The 27,352-nt window shown below is 41.5% G+C and overlaps 1 protein-coding gene across 3 annotated transcripts in view; it reads right to left on the bottom strand.

Annotated features, from left to right (window-relative positions):
- The window catches only part of PRKAR2A (protein kinase cAMP-dependent type II regulatory subunit alpha), a 76,656-nt gene that overhangs the window by 29,223 nt on the left and 20,081 nt on the right, over nucleotides 1–27,352 (bottom strand). For all 3 annotated transcript variants that reach the window (XM_065885193.1, XM_065885194.1, XM_065885196.1), the window contains exon 2: nucleotides 9,356–9,391. In XM_065885193.1, the coding sequence (XP_065741265.1) occupies nucleotides 9,356–9,391 (36 nt within the window). The remainder of the gene's footprint in view (nucleotides 1–9,355; nucleotides 9,392–27,352) is intronic.

Genomic DNA, 27,352 nt, shown 5'->3' with positions numbered 1-27,352 from the left:
AGCAGGGATGGAAAACCAAAAAGTACAGTATATGCAATATAAACATATGGATATGGAATTGGAGCAATTATGAAAAGAATAAGTTAAAATAAAAGATCTCAACATCATTATGTACATGAATGACTTAAAAGTAAGAATTTTTTTTTTTTTTTTTTTTTTTTTTTGCGGTACGCGGGCCTCTCACCGCCGTGGCCTCTCCCGTTGCGCAGCACAGGCTCCGGACGCGCAGGCCCAGCGGCCATGGCTCACCGGCCCAGCCGCTCCGCGGCACGCGGGACCCTCCGGGACCGGGGCACGAGCCCGTGTCCCCCGCATCGGCAGGTGGACCCTCAACCACTGCGCCACTAGGGAAGCCCAAAAAGAATTTTAAACAAAGTAAATACTATGTGTCAGGTTCTGTTCTAGGTACAGTATTATATAAATCTAAAACCAACTTGATTTTCTTTGCAGGTAACCTGTGTTTGCACCAGCGGGCCACAGGACGTGTCTTTGTTGTAAAGCAAAGATTTAAAAAATATTAACTGAACAATTGTTTATAATAGCAGAATATCATAAATGATATAAGTACCCATTTGAATCATACAGCTATAAGAAAGAACGAGGAAAATCCCCATAGGCTAATAAATAGTGAGTTCTAGGGGAAAAAAAGGCAAAAAAAACCAAGGTGAAGAATATACTACATAGTATGCTGTCCCTTCCATAAAGAAGGACTTCCATGATAAAGGAGAGATAAGAATTGGGGAAGGGGGACTTCCCTGGTGGTCCAGTGGTTAAGAATCCACCTTCCAATGCAGGGGAAGCGGATTCGATCCCTGGTTGGGGAACCAAGATCCCACATGAAGCGGGGCAACTAAGCCTGCATGCTGCAACCACTGAGCCCGTGCACTCCAGAGCCCAAGCACCACAACTAGAGAGGAGCCCACGTGCCGCAACAAAAGATCCAGCATGCTTCGGGGAAGATCCTGTGTGCGGCACCTAAGACCCAATGCAGCCAAAAAACAAGGGGGAGGGGAAGGGAATAAATATATAAATATGAATATATATACAAAAGAATTTAACATATTTATTTTTTCAAAAGGAAACAAGAGAAGGATAAACCAGACAGTAGTAAAATTGTTTCCTAGAAGGTAGGCAGAAACAAAAAAGAAGGGATAGGGAAGGAAATGAAACTTCTCTAAGAAAATTCTTTTATATAGTTTTGACAGTTAAGCCATGTTAAAATGTTTTATATACTTAAAAAATTAAATTGATAAGGATGGAGGGACCCTAAAACTGAATACAAAGAGAAACAAATGAACCTAACCACATATCAGGTTGATAACATAACCACAGAGAAGGAAAGGAGAATTATTTTAAGTAGCTTCTGAACATAGTACTGTAACCATCCACCCTCAGTGGGATATATTCCAATGACAAAAAAGAACTGCTATTTCCAGTGGTACAGTAATTCCAAAACTCCTCTGTGTACTACAGTTGTGAGTAAACAAATATACAGCCAGATGTTTTTCACTGGAGAAAAGGGGAATAAAATTATGGAACAGAAGAAGGGTTAGAATTGGAGATGTCAGTACAAGTCATGATTTTAAAATCTTACCCTTAGGTGTTACAATGGTAGACACAATGAATTATCTAGTGAATAAAAAAGTTAGTGTACTCACTAACAAAACTTTTGCCAGGAATGATCTAGATGTGATCACTGGTGTTGCCCAGAATGCAACAAACTAAAGGCAATGATATTTTGCATTCTATGAGCATTTTGTAGTGGACCTTTCTAATCTTCATTCCTCTTACAGCCTTAATCTGCCAAATTCATTCATAAGCCTTGTACTATTTGTTAGGGTTTATTTGTTAGCAGGCAAGAAATATAAAAGTTTCTTGACCCTATGCTCAATTCTTTTGTATGATGGCTAAAAATCTCTACATATCTATAATGAGGGGATAAGATGATACATACCACTCTCAATTTAACTCCTGATTTCTTACAGACATTTACTCATTGCAGCCCTGGTCTAGCTTGCATCCCAGCTTCCCCTTCCTCATTGATTCTCTGACCTAATGGAATACCTGAGAAATGGTGACTCCTAGCATGACCTGTACACAGGACTCCCTTCCCTGCCCAGCCTACTTGTGTGGACCACTCCTTCTGTACTGTAATGCCATCAACACTCTGACTGTCTAACAGGGACCCAGTATCCTTAAATAGATGGAGAAAAATCAGGGAGAAGGGAGTAAGAGCATAGGCACCATTCTAGTCCCTAAAACAGCATCAGGTAGTGTTCTGCAGAGAGTGCTGCCCAGCCCCTGGTGGTGCAGGCTTTTGTAGCTGAGCCAGGGAAGTGATAATGGGATGTAGATAATGACTTTCTTTCTATCTTTCTCCAAGCCATTCCTGTTTCCACAAGGAAACAAGTTTATCTCAGATCTGTCCTAAAGATTAAGGCAGACACCTTCCTGAGTTCCTAGATGTTATTGCTGCCTCTTTTCACATCTTCATAGGTATTTGGGTTGGGGGCTGAGGAAGCAGCCAGAGGGCAGCTAACCAGATAGTATTTTAAACTGCAAACCTCTTGGTTCTTTGCACTCTTGATTAATGTTGTCATTATCAACCCAGCTTTCTAAACCAGAAATTTGGAACTCACCATGGCTTCCTTCTTTCACCTCTTACCCAATGAATACATCAGATTCTACCTCAGAAATATTCTCATATTTGACCTTTATTCAGTCTACTCTGCTACTCCTTGGTCCAGGATTTCAAAATGTCTTCTTAGAAATACGCATTTAAAAAAAACTCATTTTGGAGACAGATGGATATATGAGTATCATTATACTGTCTCTACTTTTGCATATGTATGAAAATATTCATTTAAGAAGTTGAAAATAATAAGCCTTTAGTGATGAGACTGACAGGATCTTACTGATAATGACACTTAGTCTTGAGCTAGCCTATTTCCAGGCTTGCTTTTCCTCTGAGTTTGGAGGAAAGTATTTTAGCAACTTAGCTCATTTTTATATTTTTAGACAATGTAACTGAGGCAACAAATGTTATAGTTTTTAAGTCTTAAGGTACAGCACTATGACTTAAACAAAAGTAGTTATTTTCATTAAAATTTTTAATGTTTCTATTTGTGAAAAACATTATATCTTTATTTTTTTAAACTGGTTTTCATTTTTTCCCTTTTCTTTTGAACATCAGACTCAGCTCCCTTTTCCCTCTTCCTTTGTTTGCCCTCAACCTCTCTACTTCTTTCTGGTACCGATCCTGAATTACTTTTCTCATTTTCTATATAAAAAATCAATTTTTAAGTGTCTATGTGATTGTTGCCCCTTATGGTTCTACACATCAGGAAACCTGTCTCAGTGCGGGGAGTCCCAGAGTCTGTGTCATCCCCTATGCAGCCTCAAGACCTACACTGAATGTCGGACTTCCCTGGTGGTGCAGTGGTTAAGAATCCACCTGCCAATGCAGCGGGCATGGGTTCGAGCCCTGGTCCAGGAAGATCTCACATGCCACGGAGCAACTAAGCCCGTGCACCACAACTACTGAGCCTGTGTGCCACAACTACTGAAGCCCACGCGCCTAGAGCCTGTGTTCTGCAACCAAGAGAAGTCACCACAATAAGCCCGCGCATGGCAACAAAGAGTAGACCCCGCTCGCCACAACTAGAGAAAGCCCACACACAGCAAAGACTCAACCCAGCCAAAAATCAATCAATCAATAAATAAACAAATTTAAAAAGAAAGACCTACACTTTTTAGGTCATGAGATGGTCAAGACCTATTGAAGATGAAGACTAAAAGAGCAGCACAGCCCCTCATTTGAGGGAATTAATTTTGCCACAGTTCTCCAGCAGATGTCACTAGTTAGTAATCGGAAACAGTACAAAGTAACAATAGATTATCCAGCAGAATTTCCTCTTCTAAATTTTAACTGGTGCTTCTTCCATCCAGAAACGTGAATCACTAAAATGTGTTTGTGAGAGAAAATGCCCTCATTTCTACAAAGAAATGAGCCCAGATCCTGGTCACAGGCATGAGGCCCTGTGCTGTCCTGCCAGCGCCCATGAAGAGTTGATATAGCCTGGGTATTTTAGTCAGCTAGGGCTGCCATAACAAAATACTACAGACTGGGTGGCTTAAACAACAGAAATTTATGAAACAAAAGGGTTTTTCTTTTGGGGGTGAAGTTTTTTTTTTTTAATATTTATTTATTTATTTGGCTGCATTGGATCTTAGTTGCAGCACGTGGGATCTTTCATTGTGCCACGCAAGCTTCTCTCCAGTTGTGGTGCGGGCTGCACAGCGCGCCAGGCTCAGTAGTTTTGGCACGTGGGCTCTACAGTGCGTGGGCTTAGTTGCCCTGTGGCATGTGGGATCTTAGTTCCCCAACCAGGGATCGAACCCGCGTCCCCTGCATTGGAAGGAGGATTCTTAACCACTGGACCACCGGTGAAGTCCCTGGATGAAGTTTTTAAATGAACAGAATCACACTAACATTTTAAACTGAAAGATAGTTAACACTAATTTAGAACTATTTAAAGAAAACTGCATTTAAGGAATTTATGGACTGTCTTCATTTGATGCATTTATCACTTGATGTAGAGGGACTGTTCTGCTAGAAGGATTTGGAAGGTACAGATTTTCAATTCCAGTGATTTGCAAGGGAGAGGCAGCATCAAGGAGGGGAAAAGCTCATCTATGAAGCTACACTCACTGGAGTCTGAGCTTAGGTCCATCTGTTGCTCACTCACTATTTCTCTATGTCCCCAGTCCTTGGTCTCTTCAACGCTAAGAGGGGATAACAATACTAGAACCATGTTAAAGGGTTAATAATAGGAGGTGACATTTAAACATAGGGCTGGGCTCACAGGAGACACTCAACAACTGTTAGCTCTCCTATGCTGCTTTACTTTCCAGATTATTATTCAGTCAGACACCCTGAATTGTTGAAGTCTCTTCTGCAGTGTTTGACACAGCACATGTCCTCACACAACTAGTTTTAGCTGAAATCCTTGGATCACATCAGGAGCCCATTCCCCAACTATCTTTCCAATTTTATTTTATCTGCTCTCCTACAGCCAGAGCAGCCAGTTCCAGTTTATCCCCCTTCAAGTTCTTAAGACATTCTTCCACCTAGAACGCATCTTTCTTGGTACTGGCCAAATAGTAACCATGTTTTTCAACTTCCAGTGCAATTTCTGCCTCCCTCCAAGAAGTGTTTCTTGATTTTATTTCTGCCTCCAGTAATTTCTCTTCCTGATTCCTCAATCCTTCCTTTGTTCCTTCCTCCTGAAGAATGTGAGTGAGCAATACACAAAGTAGTTTTGGTGAGATATGGGAGCAAAAGTCTGACTAGAATGGGCTCAAGAGAGAATAGAAGAGAAACTAGAAATGTGGACAATTCTTTCAAGGGGTTTTGCTATAAAGATATGGAGAGAGAAAGGGTGGTAGCTAGAGAGGGAAGAGTGATTTTTTAAAGTTTTATTTTTAAGAATGGAGAGCCAACGATATGTTTCTTTGCTGAGAAAAATAATCCAGTTGAAGAATAAAGATTATGCAGGATAAAGAACAGGTAACTGCTGGAAGGATGATGGGTTGAGATCTAGTGTACAGGTGGACAACTGGACTCACAGGCAGATTAAGAAGGATAGATGGGGTGGGAGCCTAAGGAAATTCTCTTCTGTTACTTCTGTTTCCTTAGTTAAATTGAGAGGAAGATTATCTGACAGGAATGAGGATGGGGGAGGAGGTGTTGGAGGTTTGGAGAGAGAGAAGAAACGAAAGACTTATTACCTAGGAGAACAGGGACGTGAAAGAAGTATAGAAACACAGTATGATTGCTGCCATCAAGAGCCTACTAGAAGTTAATGATCATGAACTGAAATAAGATCAGTCAACAGGGCTGCGTATTTTCCCTCAACCAAGTACAGCTGTGGTACAGACACAGTAAGTGGAGAATTGGGTTAAACCACAGTGTGGTTTAGCCAAGAAAATAGAAAGGGAAAAGTGAATTGAGGGAAGGTGCCAGGGAGTGGTTATAGTCACTGATCAAGAAATTTAAGGTTAGTAAAGAGGAAGCGAGAAAGTGAAAAGGAGACAGGATCAATGAGTTCTGAGAGCTGGAGTGGGACAGCAAAGGAGCTGTTAGAAGACAGCAGGCAGTGGTGGGAGACTGGGATCACTGATTGAGAATATGAAGAGTTGTAATGCTGGTCCTACCACAATACAACCATGGAAGTGAGTGGCTGAAGTAGGGTGGAAGACAAGAACCTTGGAGAAGAGGAGGTCAAGGAATGGAAGGACCAGACTGGAAGGATTATCTATGTGGAAATAAGAAGGAACAACCTGGGGGTTATTAGAGGACAAAAACAAGGAGGGGCAGTGGCTGGTAGAATATAATGTGAGGTTTGAAGTCGAGGGTTTTAGGGAGGAGGGAGACAGAATGGCCTGGAAGCAGCAATGAGGAACAGTAGATATATTCACCCACCTCCTGTCAGTGTTACAAGGAAGGTGAACGAGAAATGAGCCATTTGAAAAGCCTGCAGGGCAGGCCAAGTTTCAGCTAGATCAGGAAGATGAAGACTGCACTCAGACACCAGGATCTGTTCTCTGAGTTTACAGATTTAGCTGAAGACTGACCAAGAGTTCCAGAGGGTATAAGAAAGGGTACATAGGGATGCTAAGGATAGTGCTTAGGAACCATGCTACCTGTGGGCACTTTATCACCTCAACTGTTGCAAGTTACTTAACCTCTGCTTTGCCCCCAAGTTTCCCTATCCATACAATGGGATAATCATAGCATGTATCTCAGTGTTAGTCTGAGGATTATATTCAACAATACAAGGCAGGCATTTAGAAAGACCTTAAAAATGTGCACCTAGCACACAGCCTGCACTCAAAAAATGTTAGCTATTGCTAACAAGCTATTTGCTCTCCTGAATAATCATTTTGGACTCTATTAAGAATCCCTTTTTTTCACTTAACATTTGAATGATATTAAAAAGTTTTAACTCTTCAGTAAGATTGTAAAAGCTAAGGGTAGGGATAATACCCAGTACTCGTCTGAGTCCTCCGTAGAGTTCAAGGACTGAACCACATTGACGGAGAGGCTACGCAGCAATTCATCTGTGACCATCTGTGACCTCTGGAGGAGATGTCACTGCACTCTCCATTCCCCAGGCCTGTCCCACAGATGTCAAGAGCTATTACTAATCTTTGGGTAAAAAGGGGTACAGGGATGAACAGAAATGGGAGATAGTGGCTCATGGGTCTCATACTAGCCTCAATTTCTATTCTATTTCCTCTCTGTAAGACTTTTTTTTTTCTTTTTTGGCTGCACCTCATGGCATGTTGGGACCCCCCCCCCGCAACTAGGGATCGAACCCATGCCCCCTGCAATGGAAGTGCAGAGTCCTAACCACTGGACCACCAGGGAAGTCCTGTCTCTGTAAATGACTTTCTTTTTTTTTTTTTTTTTTTTCCTGTACGCGGGCCTCTCACTGTTGTGGCCTCTCCCGTTGTGGAGCACAGGCTCCGGACGCACAAGCTCAGCAGCCATGGCTCACGGGCCCAGCCGCTCCGCGGCATGTGGGATCTTCCCGGATCGGGGCACGAACCTGCGTCCCCTGCATCGGCAGGCGGACTCTCAACCACTGCGCCACCAGGGAAGCCCATGACTTTCTATAAGTAACAACACATTCTTCAAACTCCTTTCAACAGACTTTGGTGTACAACCTTACCAAAAACTTTCTGAAAACATAAATGAGCAGATTTTCTCAAAGAAAATGATTGAGGGATAGGAAAGAGATTCTAAGCCTTACCAGATGTTAGGTCATATGACAATTTAAAGTCAAGAAACCTTCCCAGAACAAGGGGATATGAAAGAATGATGTGACACAGCTCGCATAGCAATTTTGAAACACATAAACATCCCAACTGTACAATCAAATAAACTCCACATGTATCTAAAAGTCAAGCATCTTATAAGAAAAACTTGCAGAAAACATTTATCAGCTCTATGAAAAAATGGGGACCTTCTCAGCTTAGGAATAATCATGAAAAAAAAAGAGATGTACATAGTCAATAAATATTTACTGAGTACCTGCTCTGTGCCAGGTAGTGTTCAAGGTACCAGTCACAGATCAAAATTTTTGAGTCAATAAAAAACAGCAAAATTAAAATAAGTAGCACACCAACCTGGAAAATTTTGTATTAAAAATTTCAAAAGGTTAAAACTCATGATAGGGGCTTCCCTGGTGGTGCAGTGGTTAAGAATCTGCCTGCCAATGCAGGGGACATGGGTTTGAGCCCTGGTCCGGGAAGATCCCACACACCGTGGAGCAACTAAGCCCACATGCCACAACTACTGAGCCTGAGCTCTAGAGCCTGTGAGCCACAACTACTGAGCCTTCGTGCCACAACTACTGATGCCCGCACACCTAGAGCCCATGCTCCGCAACAAGAGAAGCCACTGCAATGAGAAGCCTGCACACCGCAATGAAGAGTAGCCCCCGCTCTCCTCAACTAGAGAAAGCCCGCACACAGCAACGAAGACCCAACATAGCCAAAAGTCAATCAATCAATCAATAAATAAAAAATCATGATAGAAATTTATTCACACTTATAAAAAATAATCTTGAGCACAACAGATAAAAGGGAAAAATATCATCAAACTAGTCCCATACAAGAAAATAAAATAGATTTCCCATATTTGGAAAATGTTCATTTTTGGTTAATAATCAAACGAATCCCAAATAAAACAATTTGAGGTATATCTTACATCTAAATTAAAGGAGTATGTTTGTAAGTCAACAATATAAAAATATATTAAAAAAATAAATGAAAGGAGTAGGCACTGCCTATGTTAGTGAGATGGTAGTGGAAAAGAGGTCTTTGCAGGGTGTCTTTCTCCCTGTAGCCTATTTTGTAGACTATCTCTAGTAAGCAATACACAGAAAAAGCAAAGGCAACGCTCAGTCTCTGACCAGAGAATGCTACTTCCAGCACTATTACTGAGGAAGTAATTTAAGTGGCTCAACAATGTAAGCAAGAAGCTAATGGCAAGCATAATATAAAATGCCAGAAGTAATATGAAAAGTTGTTTTTAGAAGCCATAATTATGAACATGGAAAAATATTAATGACATAAATGTGACAAACTGATTATAATAATATAAAAACAAATACATATATACTCAGAACTTAAAATGAAACAGAATGAAGGAACCACAGGTAATTTTTATAATGTTCTATAATGCTATCAACTTACCTTTTTATTAAAAAGATCACTTTATTTTTATTTACGATAATCCCATCTTAAAATAGCATTTCAGTAGTATGCTATGAAAAAGAACACATACCTGATACTCGCCGATCAAATCTGTTAGGAACTGGAACTGCAAAACAAAGAAGCAATGTTTAGTCATCATTGTATCACAAGACTCCATCTTTATCCTCCCTTTTTGCAAAGATCTTTGACAACAGAACTAGGAACCTCAATACCAAGTGGTGGATCAATTCATATTCTTCCATAATCAGCCAGAGACAGTAGTTCGACAAGATCACATAAAGACAATATAAAGAATAATGTATGTCTTTGAAAACAAGCTCTAAAAGTTATAAAACTTCAACGTGGGTGGCAATTTTATTTCTGTTGACATCCAAGTTCCACCTAATTTGTATCACACCAAATGAATAAGAAGTCTACTAAATTTACTGGTAATTTTATGATATCAAATAGTTAAATTTTCTTCTTTTAAAGATAATCCCAAGACCTGCTAGACCTGCATTTACATTTCATTTAAAAATAACTTAATGAGGGACTTCCTTGGTGGCACAGTGGATAAGACTCCTCGCTCCCAATGCAGGGGGCCCAGGTTTGATCCCTGGTCAGGGAACTAGATCCCACATGCATGCCACAACTAGGAGTTCGCATGCCCACGTGCCACAACTAAGGAGCCCACATGCCACAACTAAGGAGCTGGTGAACTGCAACTAAGGAGCCCGCCTGCCACAACTAAGACCTGATGCAACCAAATAAATTAAAAAATAAATATTTTTTAAAGAATAAAATAAAATAATGAGTATTACACTAAAATAAAAAATTAACCATGAAGTTATACTCTCCCTCAATACAGGTGGATTTTCTCCACCCACGGTCACTGTATTAATCAGAAAAATTGATCATGTTTTTAGGTTAAAACAAAAAAAAAGTCGTTTCGCTAATTTTTCCTACTTTTCACCTATCATTCCTTATGTTTGATGGTTATCTAAATTCTTACCACTGAACTATATATCATTTAAACAAGGTGGAGGGACTTCCCTGGTGGTACAGCAGTTAAGAATCTGTCTGCCAATGCAGAGGACACGGGTTTGAGCCCTGGTCAGGGAAGATCCCACATGCCGCAGAGCAACTAAGCCCATGCAGCCCATGAGCCACAACTACTAAGCCTGCGTGCCACAACTACTAAAGCCCACGGGCCTAGAGCCCATGCTCCGCAACAAGAGAAGCCACCACAATGAGAAGCCCGCACACAGCAATGATGGGCAGCCCCCGCTCGCCGCAACTAGAGAAAGCCCACAAGCAGCAACGAAGACCCAATGCAGCCAAAAATAAATTTATAAAAAGAAATAAACAAGGTGGTTTTTTTCACCTTCAAACATTAATCTGATTAATTTTATTTTTAAAATATGCCTTATAACCCTGCAAAAAACAGAAATTTGAGGATTAGTGAAAAACAAAGTGAAGACGGCTCAGAGAGCCAAACTCTAATGCGAGGTCTCTGAAACAAACATAGACCCAGGAAGGAGGCAAATGCTCATTCATCTTAACAGGATTAGGATTATCTTTTTGCACAGCCCAGGGTCAAAGTCATGTTACTGGAACAAATAGGCAAATAGTCAAAAGAAAACCCCAGCATTCCTGAAAGTACCTACAATAGTCTGTCACTACTTCTTCAATAAAAAGTGGATTAGTCAAAATTAATCCATCCACCAGGAAAGGAAGTGATTCAGTTCAACAAATATAGGTAGATATATTGCACTACAGTAGACAATTTGGGAGACATTAGTAAACAAAACAAAGATCCCTGATTTCATGGAGCTTGCTTTCTAGCTTGAGAGATGTGGGAGAGTTTCCTTTGATCATCTGAAAGACATGTGCTTGTCACTCAGGTAGACAGATGAAATGCACACCAGCATAAACCCTCAACCCAGGCCTCATGGAATTTCCATAATTAAAACCCCATTAAACATTAGTATACAACCTAAAATTATAAAGTACACAGTGAAACAATTTAGTATGGGTGCTATCAGGGGATACTTCAAAGGGTGAGATATCAAGATTATAGAACTATCATAAAGAAAGAAGAGTATGTTTAAAACAAAGACATAAAAGAAGGAATCAAAATTTTAAAATGCAAACTTAAAATCAATACTTTCGGGCTTCCCTGGTGGCGCGGTGGTTGGGAGTCCGCCTGCCGATGCAGGGGGCGCGGGTTTGTGCCCCGGTCCGGGAGGATCCCGCATGCCGCGGAGCGGCTGGGCTCGTGGGCCGTGGCCGCTGGGCCCGTGCGTCTGGAGCCTGTGCTCTGCGACGGGAGAGGCCGCAGTGGTGAGAGGCCCACGTACCGCAAAAAAAGAAAAAAAAAAAAAATCAATACTTTCATATATCATGCAAAAAAGACAAAATGATTTTTTAAATTCCTAAAGCACTCCCTCTGTGAAAGAGTTCAAAAGTACTTAAAAAAAAAGTGACTTGCAGTGTAAAATGTAATTAAAAACACAAACATGCTGCCTGATAAATCTATGTGTTATTTCATTTTAAATTAGCACACATCTTAGAAGCTTTCACAGGGCCAGAGGAAACAGCTGCAGTTGGAGCAAGATACAATGCCAAGGCACAGAGAATGTAATTAATGACTACAGCAGACAGAGACCATCTATTGTAATTTCACCACTGCTTAATAGCCCAAAACAGAGCACATCAGAGTTTATGTGGGTCAAAGTATTCAACCAGTATAAGTATGAGAAAATCTTCCAGCAGAAAACAATGCCTAAAATGCTCTCCTTTTCTATTATAAACAAATACCTAGGGAATAGGAAGACTTAAAATTTAGGTTACCTGATCTGAAAACATGTGCCTCAAAAATATTAACAAATGCAATCTCAGTGGAAACTAAAAGTCATTATTCCTGATTAAATGAACTCATAAATGCTGATATACCCTGAAATTAAAACATGGTTCTTTGAGCAGGTAGAATATTTTATATGGTGAATATTAAGAACATGCTGGAGAATTTGAAAACATTTCCCAAAGTCTCTCCTACTTTAAACTGAACATGATGGACAATAGAATCTTCACTATGAACACGGTAGAATACGGCATAAAAACCTGGAGAACAGGGACTTCCCTAGTGGCGCAGTGGTTAAGACTCCACCCTCCCAATGCAGGGGGCCCGGGTTCGATCCCTCGTCAGGGAACTAGATCCCACATGCATGCCACAACTAAGAGTTCATATGCCACAACTAAGGATCCGGCAAGCCACAACTAAGGAGCCCACATGCCGCAACTAAGGAGTCCTCGAGCTGCAACTAAGGAGCCGGCAAGCCACAACTAAGGAGCCCACCTGCCACAACTAAGACCTGGCGCAACCAAATAAATAAATATTAAACCCAAACCAAACCAAACCCGGAGAACATAATCCAAGCACAGCTAGGGCAGGGCAAAGCTCAGGACTCAAGATTCTACAACTGCTGTGGCAAATAGGCACACTCAACTTAAAGCTGGGCTGGTAGGATGTTAGCAACACCAGCTGTGTACAGAGGCAAATAACAGAAGCAGGGCATTAATGAGGGCCTTGTGTTTGGAGGAACTTAGCATAGTAAAACATAGCACAGCACAGTAAATCTCAAAAGTGGACTACAAAGCAGCTGTTAGGGCAGGCCCATTAGAGTGGTTAATCACAACAAAGGGATTGCCAGGAAGGGCTGCCACCAATGGGTGGCAATTATGCTGAGCCTCCATAGGCGGGGGTGAAAGTGCATCTCTGGGCAGATGAAATAACTTGACGAAAGCCCCAAAGGCAAGAAAGTTTTTCGAGAGTGTAAATGTCCCAGGGTGCCTGGAAACATAGATGAGGGAGAAGCAGGGTGTCAAAGGAGGAACACTCAATGATGCAAGAAAAGTCCAAGAAAAGCACCCAGTAACCCATTTAGGGTTCTGAGACCCAATCAATAAACTATGGGACTCGTTGGTTCACAATTAAGAAAAAAGACAGAGGATGGAAGGGAAGGAAAACACAGAAGACAAAAAAAAAAATCCACCATGATTTCACACACAAATTCATTCTGCTTTCTCTATGGGTCAGAAGAGGGAAAGAATGCTGCTATTCTTTCTTTTTAAATTTTTTTTATTTTTAAAATTTATTTATTTATTATTATTTTTTTTTGGAGTATGGTTGCTTTACAATGTGATGTGGAGTCTGAGCATAAGTATTTTTTAAAAGCTCCCAAGGATGAAAATCACTGCAACAGCAGAGGGAACCAGATGGAAGCTACAAGGGTAGAAGCCAGGCTTCTCTGAATATACCTTATTTGGTTGACTTTGGAACCATGTAAATATTTTACATAATTATAAAATTAAATTTGAAAAAGAAATCCCCAAAACATAAAGCAAACTAACTGTATATTTAATTGGGAGGAGAATCACACAAAGAACTATTTCAAATGACTTTAATTGGATATCCTAGCAGGGTATACTCTAAAGATAACAAGCACTGAAGAAATAGTTTTCAGAAATAATACTGCTAGTCTACGATTCTGAGACTGTTATGTGGGCATTATGGGATAAAGAAAATGAGTAACTGTGTTATTGAATACTGGGATTTATGGCATTAAAGGATATACATTAGGTTGAGTAAAAGCATTATAGTCCTAAGTTTAAACTGGAAATATGACTAACCTCTGGAGTAAAGAGCAGCCCTACCATGCATTTTATGATCTCTACTATTTTTGTCTAAAGAGAAACAGCGTTCCTTGAAGAAATTGCTAATTCCTGGTCTGGAGCTAAACATGTAACAAGACTAGAAAATCTTCTACCAGAAATCAAGGACACTATAAAAGACTGCTAGGATCATGTCAAAAGGAATTAGGAGAAAACCTGAAGAGGTTCCCATGACACAAAGATAGGATAATATGAGCATCAAATAAGAACAAAATGACAATGGATAAAACATCAAATACAGTTAAATCTTTAAATTTACACTGATTTGTTACAGGACTTCATTTGTCATCTTTGGCAGATGCTAGAGAACTTATTCTGAAAACAGGTAGATAAAAGCAAAGACTCATCGTTTATCCTGCCTTTTCTGAACAAACTATTCCACAGGGTAACCTAAAGAGTTAATGAGGGGAAGTTTTTCCAGCTTATGCATGAAGAAGGAATGATAGAGGGACTTCCCTAGTGGTCCATTGGTTAAGAATCCGCCTTCCAATGCAGGGTATGTGGGTTCGATCCCTGGTCAGGGAACTAAGATCCCACATGCTGTGAGGCAACTAAGCCCACACACCACTACTACTGAGCTTGTGTACCTCAACTAGAGAGCCCATGTGCTGCAACTACTGAGCCCCACGCTTGGAGCCTGCACCCCACAACAATAGAGCCTGTGCACTGCAACTACTGAGCCCACACACTCTGGAGCCCGTGTGCCACAACTAGAGAGAAGCCCACGTGCTGCAATGAAAGAGCCCGCATGCTGCAATGAAGATCCTACATGCCACAACTAAGACCCAATACAGTCAAATAAATAAATAAAATATTTTTTTAAAAAAGAAGGAATGATACAATTAGAACAATGCCATTTGCAACCCCAGTGAAATAACGGATATAGCCTAGGCAATGATCAACATGAACATCAGCATCATAAGGGAGAGACCAGTCAGTCTTAAGTGCCTTCTAATGGAAAACACATCAACAGCCATGAAACAGCTGGTGAGGGTAAGGGAGTGGGGTGGAAGAGGGACAAACCTGAATCTGATCAAGCCTATACAGCAGTGGTTCTCAAACTTTAGGGTGCATCAGAATCATTTAGAAGACTACAGGGCACCTTCCTCAGAGTTTTTGATTCAATAGGCCTGGAGTGAAGCCAAGAATCTGTATTTCTAATAAGTTTCCCAGATGACGCTGATGTTATTGATCCTGGAACCTCATTTGAAAGCCACTGCTCTAGTGCCAATTATGAAATTAGAGGAAAAAACAGGGGATGGGGAACTTTGATGCAAACATCATGGGGATGCAATCAGCAAACTGTACATTGTGAAAAAAATCTACAAAATAAACTTTATTCTACAAATAAGCTTCAAAGGAAAAAAGACAGAGATCAAGAAAGATCCTATAGACTGAAAGAGACTTAAGAGATAAAGCAGCCAAATGTAATTCTTGGAACCTATCTGGAGATGTGTGGAGAAGTTTGAACACAAATCAAATATTTGATACTAAGAAATTATTGTTAATTATTTTAGATGTAATAAAAGTTTTGTGGGTATATTTTTAAAACTAGTCCTTAGAGATATAAACCTAAATACTTATGGATAGAATTATTTCTGAAATTTTTTTAAAAAGGAGGAAGGTGTGGGACTTCCCTGGTGGTGCAGTGGTTAAGAATCCACCTGCCAATGCAAGGGACATGGGTTCAATCCCTGGTACGGGAAGATCCCGCATGACATGGACCAACTAAGCCCGTGCGCCACAACTACTGAGCCTGTGCTCTTGAGCCCGTGTGCCACAACTACTGAAGCCCGCACGCCTAGAGCCCGTGCTCCACGACAAGAGAAGCCACCGCAATGAGAAGCCCGTGCACTGCAACGAAGAGTAGCCCCTGCTCACCACAACTAGAGAAAGCCCGTGTGCAGCAACAAAGACTCAACACGGCCAAAAATAAATAAATTAAATAAATAAATTTTAAAAAAAGTAAGAGGAAGCTAGTTTGACTGGGAAAGAGTCATGAGCTGGGGCCACCTTGCCCCAGGTCAGGAGAACTGATTCTGAGAATCTTTCCCTAACTCCTTGTTCAGTAAAATTGTGTGGTAGCTTGAAACTGGCATAGTAATTAAATAAATGGGTAAATACTCCCAAAGAGAAATTAGCAAACATTATAAATTGAATCACCAGCCATGAGTTAATGGAGTTGGGGATAAGTAGATGGGGGGCGGTATTACACTATTCATCTTACTAGTGTCACTAATCGACATTTTCCATCATAAAAAAAAAGTAGAAAAGAAAATGAGCATTTCTGTAAGGGGACGGGGGAACCAGTGAACAGGGTAATTCTTTTCTTTTTTCAGTATGCGGGCCTCTCACTGTTGTGGCTTCTCCCGTTGCAGAGCACAGGCTCCGGACGTGCAGGCTCAGCGGCCATGGCTCATGGGCCCAGCCGCTCCGCGGCATGTGGGATCTTCCCGGACCGGGGCACGAACCCATGTCTCCTGCATCGGCAGGCGGACTCTCAACCACTGCGCCACCAGGGAAGCCCGAGTTATCTATTTTATACATATTAGTGTATACATGTCAATCCCAATCTCCCAATTCATCCCACCACCACCACCCCCCAGCCACTTTCCCCCCTTGGTGGACAGGGTAATTCTTATACAGGTGATGCATTTACCACTCTGCAAAAGCACTGCCCTAACACATACTTCCAGCCAGTAAACACAGTCACTTATTCTGAAACAACCATTGGCACCCACAACCCCTGTCCCCATCCACACTAGTACACTGGACATCTCTCTGGTCCTAAAGTACACACTGCCTAGAAGACCCATCTCTAACCCAGCCCCAATGTCCTGTCAAAGAAGACAGCGCCATTCCAAGGGCTGAGCATTCCTTCTCTATCAAAGCACACAAAAATCCCATGTGTCTACTACATCACATAAAAAGCTCCTAAGTTGTAGGGATGGGGAATTTCTTACCACTTTTTGTCTAGTACAGGCCTTGTCATACACAGACACTAAATGTAAATGGGCTAAATGAATGATTGCCTATTACCTGGGCTGGAAAGGACTAAAAGCCATGCCCCCTTTCTTGGGTATATCATCTCATCAACTCACATTTGGCCACCAATTTAAGTTGAATTATAACAGGAATATAAAACTATTCTGACACCAACTGGTGAACTTCAATACAATTCTGATGTTAATGACCCAGAGTAGCATCAGATTCCATAGTTCAAGGACATGGTTCCCAACAAGACTGTCCTTACTCCAGTTGCACTTTTGGTGGTCCACAGGCCAACAACATTTCTGAACAACTGGCTACAAATTCAGAGGTTCCCACAACTCCTCAGGTTTGATTTGCTAGAACAACTCACAGAACTTTAGAAAGCACTATACTTATTATTACAGTTTTATTAGAAAGGATACAAATCAGGACTAGCCAAATGAAGATACACATAGGGCAAGGTCTGGAAGGGTCCTGAACACAGAGTTTCCATGCCCTCTCCTCATAGAATCAAGGTGCATCAGGGACTTCTCTGGTGGTCCAGTGGTAAAGAATCCGCCTTCCGATGCAGGGGACACAGGTTCGATCCCTGGTCTGGGAAATAAGAACCCACATGCTGCGGGGCAACTAGCCTGTGGCACCACAACTACAGAGTCCAGGCACCTCAACAAGAGAGCCTGTGGCCCGCAAACCACAGAGCCCACATGCCCTGGAGCTCGCATGCCACAACTAGAGAGAGGGAAACCCGCACGCCAAAAAGAGCCCACATGATGCAACGAAAGATCCCATGTGCCGCAACTAAGTCCTGATACAGCCAAAAAAAAAAAAAAAAAAAAAAACAAGGAATCAGGGTGCATTACCCTCCAAGCATATCACCAACCAGGAAGCTCCACCAAGCTCTGATGTTCAGAGTCTTATTGGGGTTTCATTCCATAGATATGATTGACTGAATCAGGGGCCATGAGATTAACCTCCATCTCCAGCCCCTTACCTTTCCCCAGAGGTCAGATTGGCTCAAAGCCCCAGTGTTCTGATTATATGGTTAGTCTTTCTGGTGACCAGGCCCCATCTTGAATCATCTCATAAACATAAACTCAGATATGATCCAAGAGGGCTCATGAAAAACAAAAATACTCCTATCACTTGGGAAATTCTAAGAGTTTTGGAAGTTCTGTGCCAGGAAATTGGGACAAAGGCCAGACACATTCATTATTATTCGACAAAAACAAACTGAAAACTCCCTAGCCAACTTACAAAACTAAAGACAGGCATTTAAAAAGATATGCAAGACCACTCACTTTAGGGTGCTAAATCCCATTCTCACTTATTAGCATTTCAGATACCACTCATCTACTAGACCTATACACCATTTTTACAATTTGGTATGCATTAAATTGAACCATACTCTGAGAATTATCTACAGATTGCTAGAAAAAACCCTGGAGCATCACCAACCAGATGGGGCTTCTCCTTCTGGTTGAGAAACCAACCCATTAGTTGAGCATTGGACACTTAGTCTAGTAATGGCAAGACAAATCAGCTGCCCTGTTAATGATCATGGAGTCACCAAACAAAAAAGGTTCAATCTTTCTGAAAAGAGCCATCAAGAACATGACAAAACGTGATAAATATATCTATTTACAGCATGAAGCAAATTCTCCTCTAATCATAATTTTACTTTTGTTTAAAAATAATGGATGCCTCAAAAAAAGTATTTAATTATAACACTGCAAACTGAACAATAATTCTCCAGCCACTGGTTTATCCAAAAAATCTTTATCTAAATTTTGACATCACTAGTCACTGTCTTCACATACAATATCTTGTGGGTATCACATCTCAAAACTGTTGTTAACAAATTCCCTGGCAGATATCAGGTCTTGGACTAAGAAAAACTCAAGCCATCTATTGTTTTTTGTTTTTTTTTTTTTTTTTTGCGTACGCAGGCCTCTCACTGTTGTGGCTTCTCCCGTTGCGGAGCACAGGCTCCGGACGCGCAGGCTCAGTGGTCATGTCTCACGGGCCCAGCCTCCCCGCGGCATGTGGGATCTTCCCAGACCGGGGCATGAACCCGTTTCCCCTGCATCGGCAGGCAGACTCTCAACCACTGCGCCACCAGGGAAGCCCAAGCCATCTATTTTTGAATCTTAAATTCATTTAAATGGAACCTCAAATGCAAAAGAAAAATTACAAGCTAAACACGCCTACCTTTTTTAAAATTTCAGAGTCATACACTAAATTTTACACTAAACAGGAAAAACTACATGAGAAAAACTTATTGTGAGAATATAATACGCAAGAACAGCCCTAGCAGACCACATGTTTTTATCTTTTTAAATTTGAAGTATAATTGACTTACAATATTATATTAGTTTCAGACGTACAACACAGTAATTTAATATATTTATATACTACAAAATGATCACCCTGATAACTCGTTATCATCTGTCACCATAAAAAATTATTACAATGTTATTAACTATATTCCCTGTGCTGTACATTACATCCCTGTGACTTACTTGTTTAATTACTAGAAGTCTGTACCTCTCAATCTCCCTCACCTATTTCATTCATCCCCCGACTTCACTCCCCTATGGTAACCACCAGTTTGTTCTCTGTATCTATGAGCCTGTTTTAATACATTTGTTCGTTTTATTTGTTAAATTCCACATATAAGTGAAATCATACAGTATTTGTCTTTCTCTGTCTGACCTATTTTGCTTAGCATAATACCCTCTAGGTCCATCCACGTGGTCATAAATGGCAAGATTTCATTCTCTTTTTTAGCTGAGTAATATTCCACTGTGAATGTATACCACATCTTTATCCATTCACCTATCAATGGGCACTTAGGCTGCGTCCTTATCTTGTAAATAATGCTGCCTTGAGCGTAGCGGTGCATTTATTTTTCTGAATTAGTGTTTTTCTTTTCTTTGAAAAAATAGCTGGAAGTGGAATTGCTGGGTCATATGGTAGTTCTATTCTAAATTTTTTGAGAAACTTCTATACTGTTTTCCCTTAGCTTAAATATTCACCGCTATGAGAGTCAAGTAAGTAAAAGACAAGGCCTTGAATCAAGGGCACAAATAAGTAAAACCTTAGGGCTTCCCTGGTGGCGCAGTGGTTAAGAATCTGCCTGCCAACGCAGGGGACATGGGTTTGAACCCTGGTCCAGGAAGATCCCACATGCCGTGGAGCAACTAAGCCCGTGCACCACAACTACTGAGCTTGAGCTCTAGAGCCCGCGCGCCGCAACTACTGAAGCCTGTGTGCCTAGAGCCTGTGCTCCGCAACAAGAGAAGCCACCACAAAGAGAAGCCCGCACACCACAACGAAGAGTAGCCCCCGCTCGCCGCAACTAGAGAAACCCCGGGCGCAGCAATGAAGACCCAATGCAGCCAAAAATAAATAAATAAAAGAAGTAAAACCTTAAATTACCCTTTAAATTAAATAACAGCTAAAGCAAATAACACTCCTCTCCAGTTTCTGAATAAGAGATGTCCCCAGTTTTTCTCTCCATTCTAAGCCACCTCCCCACCCGCCATTCTAGGACCTTGCTCCATCAGATGCTACCTCTCCACTGGCTCATTTCCCTCTTCATGTGAACATGCTAATTGTGACTCTAACCTAATAAAACAAAACCAAAGACCTTCCCTCATACCTGTACTTCTTCAAGCTACCACCAGGTCCTTTCTTTACTTCTTCAAAATGTACTCCCCATTCCTTGTCTGAGTCTTCTGCAGCCCCCGTCTCCCTCCCTCTCTCTCTTTCTCTTTCTCCCTCTCTCTCTCTCTCTCTCTCTCACACACACACACACACACACAAACACACACAAACTCCCTGACCCACTGGCACCTGACCTCTTCTACCACAACCCCACTGAAGCCTCTATCCTGTCCCTGGAATTACAGCTGGGTCCAATCATTTCAACACTGGCCTTACCCAACTTGACCTCTTCACTGCTTGCAACACCACTGATGCCCAGTTAGTTCCTACCTTAGCTCCCTTCTCTGTGCTCCCACAATATACTCTGTGATAGCAGTCTCCAAAATCAGCTCCTCAGTCATAAACTCACTCATGTACTCAACAAGATCTTTTTAAGTACACATTATAGGCCTGGCTGTATGCTAAGTGCTGAAGACAAAACAAAGAAAATGAAAATTCCCCATCCTCACAGAGCTTCTGTTCTATTGAGAGAAAAATAACAAAAACCAAGTAAGAATTCTAGATCATTACTTGAGCTCTAATGTAACCATGTGGGGTGCTACTGAACCCCAACAACAGAGGGACCCACTCTAGGCAGGGCAATCTGGAAAAGCCTCTCTAAAGCTGAGGCTTAAATGAAGAGGAGCCAGCTGGTCAGAGCCACAGAAGAAAGATTCAGGAAGGACCAACAGCAATCACAGACTACTTAGAGAGAGAAAGAGCCAGGCAACAAGTGTAGCAGGCAAGGATGGATAGGGCAAGAGAGAGAAGGCAGAGAGAAAAATATGGATCAAATCTTGCAGGACTGTGTGAACCACAGAAGATATGTGAATTTCATTCCACTTGCAATGAGGGGATTTGAACTGAAGATTGATATGATCTGGTCTCCGTTTTAAAAAAATCTCCCTGGCTACTGGGTGGAGAATGAACTAGAGAGAGCAAGGCATTTGAGATAAGAAACTTCTGTGGTTGTCCAAGGAAAAGAAGAGAGCTAGGGTAGAAACACAGAAAAAGCAGACTAGGTATGAAACTCAAAGCACAGCAACAAAAGAAAAAAATAGATAAACTGAACTTTATCAAAATTTAAAACGTGTGCTACAAGAGTATAAAAAGACAACTCACAAAATGGGAAAAATATTTGCAAATCACATATAGGGTAAGAGACTAGTATCCAAAATATATAAAGAACACTTACAATTCAACAACAAAAAGACAAATAACCCAGTTAAAACATAGACTCAGGACCTGAATAGACACTTTGAAGAAGAAGATATACCAATAGACAACAAGCACATGAAAAGATGTTCAACATTATTAGTCATTAGAGAAATGCAAATCAAAATCACACCAAAGGGGCTTCCCTGGTGGTGCAGTGGTTAAGAATCCGCCTGCCAATGCAAGGGACACGGGTTCAATCCCTGGTCCAGGAAGATCCCACATGCCGCAGAGCAACTAAGCCCATGCACCACAACTACTGAGCTTATGCTCTAGAGCCCACGAGCCACAACTTCTAAGCTCACGTGGCACAACTACTGAAGCCCATGCACCTAGAGCCTGTGCTCCTCAACAAGAGAAGCCACCGCAATGAGAAGCCCGCGCACCACAACAGAGTAGCCCCCACTCTGCCACAAGTAGAGAAAGTCCGCGTGCAGCAACAAACACCCAACGCAGCCAAAAATAAAATAAATAATATTTAAAAATAATAATAATACTGTATTGTATATTTGAAAGTTGCTAATAGAATAAATCTTAAAAGTTCGCATCACAGGGGCTTCCCTGGTGGCGCAGTGGTTGAGATTCCGCCTGCCGATGCAGGGGACATGGGTTCGTGCCCCGGTCCGGGAAGATCCCACATGCCGCGGAGAGGCTAGGCCCGTGAGCCATGGCTGCTGGGCCTGCGCATCTGGAGCCTGTGCTCCGCAACGGGAGAGGCCACAACAGTGAGAGGCCCGCGTACCGCAAAAAAAAAAAAAAAAAAAGGTCTAATCACAATAAAGTTTACCTGTGAGGTGATGAATGTTAACTAATCAGTTCACAATATATACATATATGAAATTATGTTATATACTGTAAACTAATACAATGTTATATGTCAATTAAATCAACTATACTCCAATATAAAATAAAAATTTAAAAAAAATTTCCCAGTCTGATATTGTGATATAACAAGAAATATATATTTGGTTTTCAGCCCAGATTCCTGGCAGAGCTCCTAAAACCTCTGAAATTTCCTCAGTGACAGAGGTGAGAGGAGAGTCTTTTGTTATTCAAAATAAGTCCCCTTCGACCAAACTGAGTTTATGCTAATGAGGTGACACTTGAAAGATGAAGACCAGTTATGAGAAGAACAACCCTGTGATTAGAGGGCTGGAAATTTCAGCCCTACACCTTGACCTACAGGGAGGGACGATGAGCTGGGGATTGAGTTCATCCTTGATGATGTAATCAATCATGCCTATGTAATGCACCCTCCATTAAAAACCCTAAATGAAGGGGTTCTGAGAGCTTCCAGGTTGGTGAACACCTTGAGGTATGGGAAGGTGGTGTGCTCGGAGATGGCACAGAGGTTCTGTGCCCCTTCCTACATACCTTGACCTATGCATCTCTTTCACTTCGTTGTACCAAGCTGTATCCTTTATAATAAGCCAGTAACAGTAAGTAAAGCACTTTCCTAAGTTCCGTGAGCCATTTGAGCAAATTATCAAACTTAAAGTGGGGTCATGGGACCCCAAATTTATAGCTGGTCAGTTCGAAGTACAGGAGGCCTGGATTTTTGATTAGCATCTGAAGTAGAGGGCAGTCTTTTGGGACTGAGCATTAACCTGCGCAGTCTGCACTAACTCCAGGTAGTTAGTGTCAGAAGTGTCTTGAGTAGAGAAACAACAGTTTTTCTTTTACCTAGTATCTTTGTTAACAGTAGATCCCCCTAGTACTCCAAGAACCATACCAGGTTCACCCCAGGTCAGGGTGAACCTTGACTTTCCTCTCTTCCTCACCTTCTAAAAGTAGGGATTCAATAATTCTTATCAACTCTATCAAAATAAGTATCTCAAATATACAGTCACACATTGAACATAAGCAGACATTAGATGAAGATAAAGGTTCAACATTCTTAAAATGAATAAAATTGAAAGTAAAACACTGAGAAATTTTTCCAAAAGTTAATTCTTTTCAAAAAATTTTAATACCTTGTGCTTCAAGTGTACAACAAATTTGGGTGATCATTTCATAATGTATGCAAAATGTCAAAACACGATGTAGTACATCTGAAACTAACATAATATACAGCATGTCAATTGCATTTTTAAAATATTTTTATTGAAATATAGTTGATTTACAATGTTGTGTTAGTTTCAGGTGTACAGCAAAGTGATTCAGTTATACATATATATATACATATTCTTTTTCAGATTCTTTTCCATTATTGGTTATTACAAGATAATATTAAGCAGAGTTCCCTGTGCTATATACAGTATGTCCTTGTTGGTTACCTCTTGTATATATAGCAGTGTGTATATTTCAATCCCAAACTCCTAATTTATCCCTCCTCTCTTTCCCCTTTGGTAACCATAGGTTTGTTTTCTATGTCTGTAAGTCTATTTCTGTTTTGTAAGTAAGTTCATTTGTATCATTTTTTTAGATTCCACATATAAGTGACATCATACGGTATTTGTCTTTCTCTATCTGACTTACTTAACTTAGTATGATAATCTCTAGGTCCATCCATGTTGCTGTAAATGGTTTTATTTCATTCTTTTTTTATGACTGAGTGGTATTCCATTGTGTGTGTGTGTGTGTGTGTGTGTGTGTGTGTGTGTGTGTGTATCTCACATCTTCTTTGTCCATTCATTTGTCAATGAACACCTAGGTTGCTTCCATGTCTTGGCTATTGTAAATAGTGCTGCTATGAACACTGGGGTGCATCAACTGTATTTTAATTTTTTTAACTGTACAACAAATTTGGTATTCATATATATTGCTGGTAACTGTGTATACTGATTGACACAATCCGTCTGAAAAGCAATATGACCACATAGTACTTATTAAATGCCAAAAAATGTATCTTTTGACACAATAATTCTGTTTCTAGAAATCTATTCTAGGTAAATAAGTCAACAATGAAAAAACAAAAAAAACACCTTATGCACTCTTTGAGAAGATACAGTCACAGCTGCAGCAGAACTCAGGTCTGCCGGCTCTTGCTTCCAGCTTCTGCTCCCAACTCACCACTGTTGGTTTTCCCCAAGAAACAAGTCTGTGAGGAAGCCTCACCACAGCCATGGCTCTTAAATATAACAGAAAATCACCCATGGAACCAGAGGTGATGATTTACCAAACTAGAATTACCCTAACCAACCACAATGTAAATCTCTGTCGAAGGCATGTGCTGACTTGATCAGAGGAGCAAAGAAAAAGAATCTCAAAGTGAAAGGATCAGTTTGGATGCCTACCAAGACTATGAGAATCACTACTTAGAAAAACTCCTTGTGGTAAAAGTACTGACTTGGGATCTTTTTCAAATGAGCATCCACAAGCAACTCATTGACTTGCACAGTCCTTCTGAGATAATTAAACAGATTATTTTTGTCAGTACTGAGCCAGGAATCAAGGTTGACGTCATCATTGCAGATACTTAAATCAACTATTTTAATAAATTGTCAGTTGTTAAAAAAGAAGCTGGGGCTTTCCTGGTGGCACAGTGGTTAAGAATCCACCTGCCAATGCAGGGAACACGGGTTCAAGCCCTGGTCCGGGAAGATCTCACATGCTGCAGAGCAACTAAGCCCGTGCACCACAACTACTGAGCCTGCGCTCTAGAGCCCGTGTGCCACAACTACTGAAGCAAGCCCACACACCTAGAGCCTGTGCTCCACAACAAGAGAAGCCACCACAATGAGAAGCCCACGCACCAGAACGAAGAGTACTCCTGCTCGCCGCAACTAGAGAAAGCCCGCACACAGCAACGAAGACCCAATACAGCCATAAATAAATAAAACTTATTTTAAAAAAAAGAAGCTGTATGCGTTAAAGAAAAGTTTATACTAGCAAATATTTGGAGGCAACCTAAATGGGGAATAATATTATTATTTATAATAATAATATAATGTACTAAATTTGCAAAATACAGTAGAAAAATCATTATGACAACAAAATACTGGCAAACTAAATCCAGCAGCATATTAAAAGGATTATACCTTACACCATGACCAAGGGGGATCTACCCAAGAATGCAAGGTTGGTTCAACATATAAAAATTAAAATGTAATATACCACATATTAAAAGAATGAAAGAGAAAAAACCACGATGATCTCAATTGATGCAGAAAAAGCATCCGACAAAATCCAACACCCATTTGTACCCAACAAACTAGGAATTAAAGATAATTTCCTCAACACAGTAAAAGCATTTATGAAAAATCCATAACTAACATCTTACTTAATGGTAGAAGACTGAAAAAATTTCCCCTAGATCAAGAACAAGGACGCCTACTTTAGTCACTTTTATTCAGCACACTATTGAAGGTCCTAGACAGAGCAATTAGGCAAGATAAATAAATTAAAAGGCATTCAAATTGAAAAGAAACAAATAAAACTATTCACAAATTACATGATCTTATATATAGAAAATCCTAAAGAATCTACAAGTTGCAGGATACAAGATCAACATACAAAAATCAGTTGTAGAGGGCTTCCCTGGTGGCGCAGTGGTTGAGAGTCAGCCTGCCGATGCAGGGGACGTGGGTTCGTGCCCCAGTCCAGGAGGATCCCACATGCCACAGAGTGGCTGGGCCCGTGAGCCATGGCTGCTGACCCTGCGCATCCGGAGCCTGTGCTCCGCAACGGGAGAGGCCGCGGCAGAGAAAGGCCCGTGTACCGCAAAAAAAAAAAAAAAATCAGTTGTAGGAGTTGGAGGGGAAGATGGCGGAAGAGTAAGACGCAGAGATCACCTTCCTCCCCACAGATACACCAGAAATGCATCTACACGTGGAACAACTCCTACAGAACACCTACTGAACGCTGGCAGAAGACCTCAGACCTCCCAAAAGGCAAGAAAGTCCCCCGTATCTGGGTACGGCAAAAGAAAAAAGAATAAACAGAGACAAAAGGATAGGGACGGGACCTGCACCAGTGGGAGGGAGCTGTGAAGGAGGAAAGGTTTCCACACACTAGGAAGCCCCTTCGCGGGCGGAGACTGCGGGTGGCGGAGGGGGAAAGCTTCGGAGCCGCGGAGGAGAGCACAGAAACAGGGGTGCAGAGGGCAAAGCGGTAAGATTCCCGCACAGAGGATCGGTGCCGGCTGGCACTCACCAGCCCGAGAAGCTTGTCTGCTCACCTGCCGGGGCGGGCGAGGCTGGGAGCTGAGGCTCAGCCTTTGGTTGGAGCGCAGGGAGAGGACTGGGGTTGGGGGCGTGAACACAGCCTGAAGGGGTTAGTGCACCACGGCTAGCCGTGAGGGAGTCCGGGGAAAAGTCTGAACCTGCCTCAGAGGCAATAGACATTTTCTTCCCTCGTTGTTTTCTGGTGCTCGAGGAGAGGTGATTAAGAGCGCTGCTTAAAGGAGCTCCAGAGACGGGTGCGAGCCGCGGCTAAAAGCGCATCCCCCAGAGACGGGCATGAGACGCTAAGGCTGCTGCTGCCGCCACCAAGAAGCCTGTGT

The sequence above is a fragment of the Phocoena phocoena genome, chromosome 10 (assembly GCF_963924675.1).
Source record: "Phocoena phocoena chromosome 10, mPhoPho1.1, whole genome shotgun sequence".
NCBI classification, from domain to species: domain Eukaryota; kingdom Metazoa; phylum Chordata; class Mammalia; order Artiodactyla; family Phocoenidae; genus Phocoena; species Phocoena phocoena.
The sequence above is the reverse complement of the archived record's forward strand: the minus strand, read 5'-3'. Positions and strand labels throughout refer to the sequence as shown.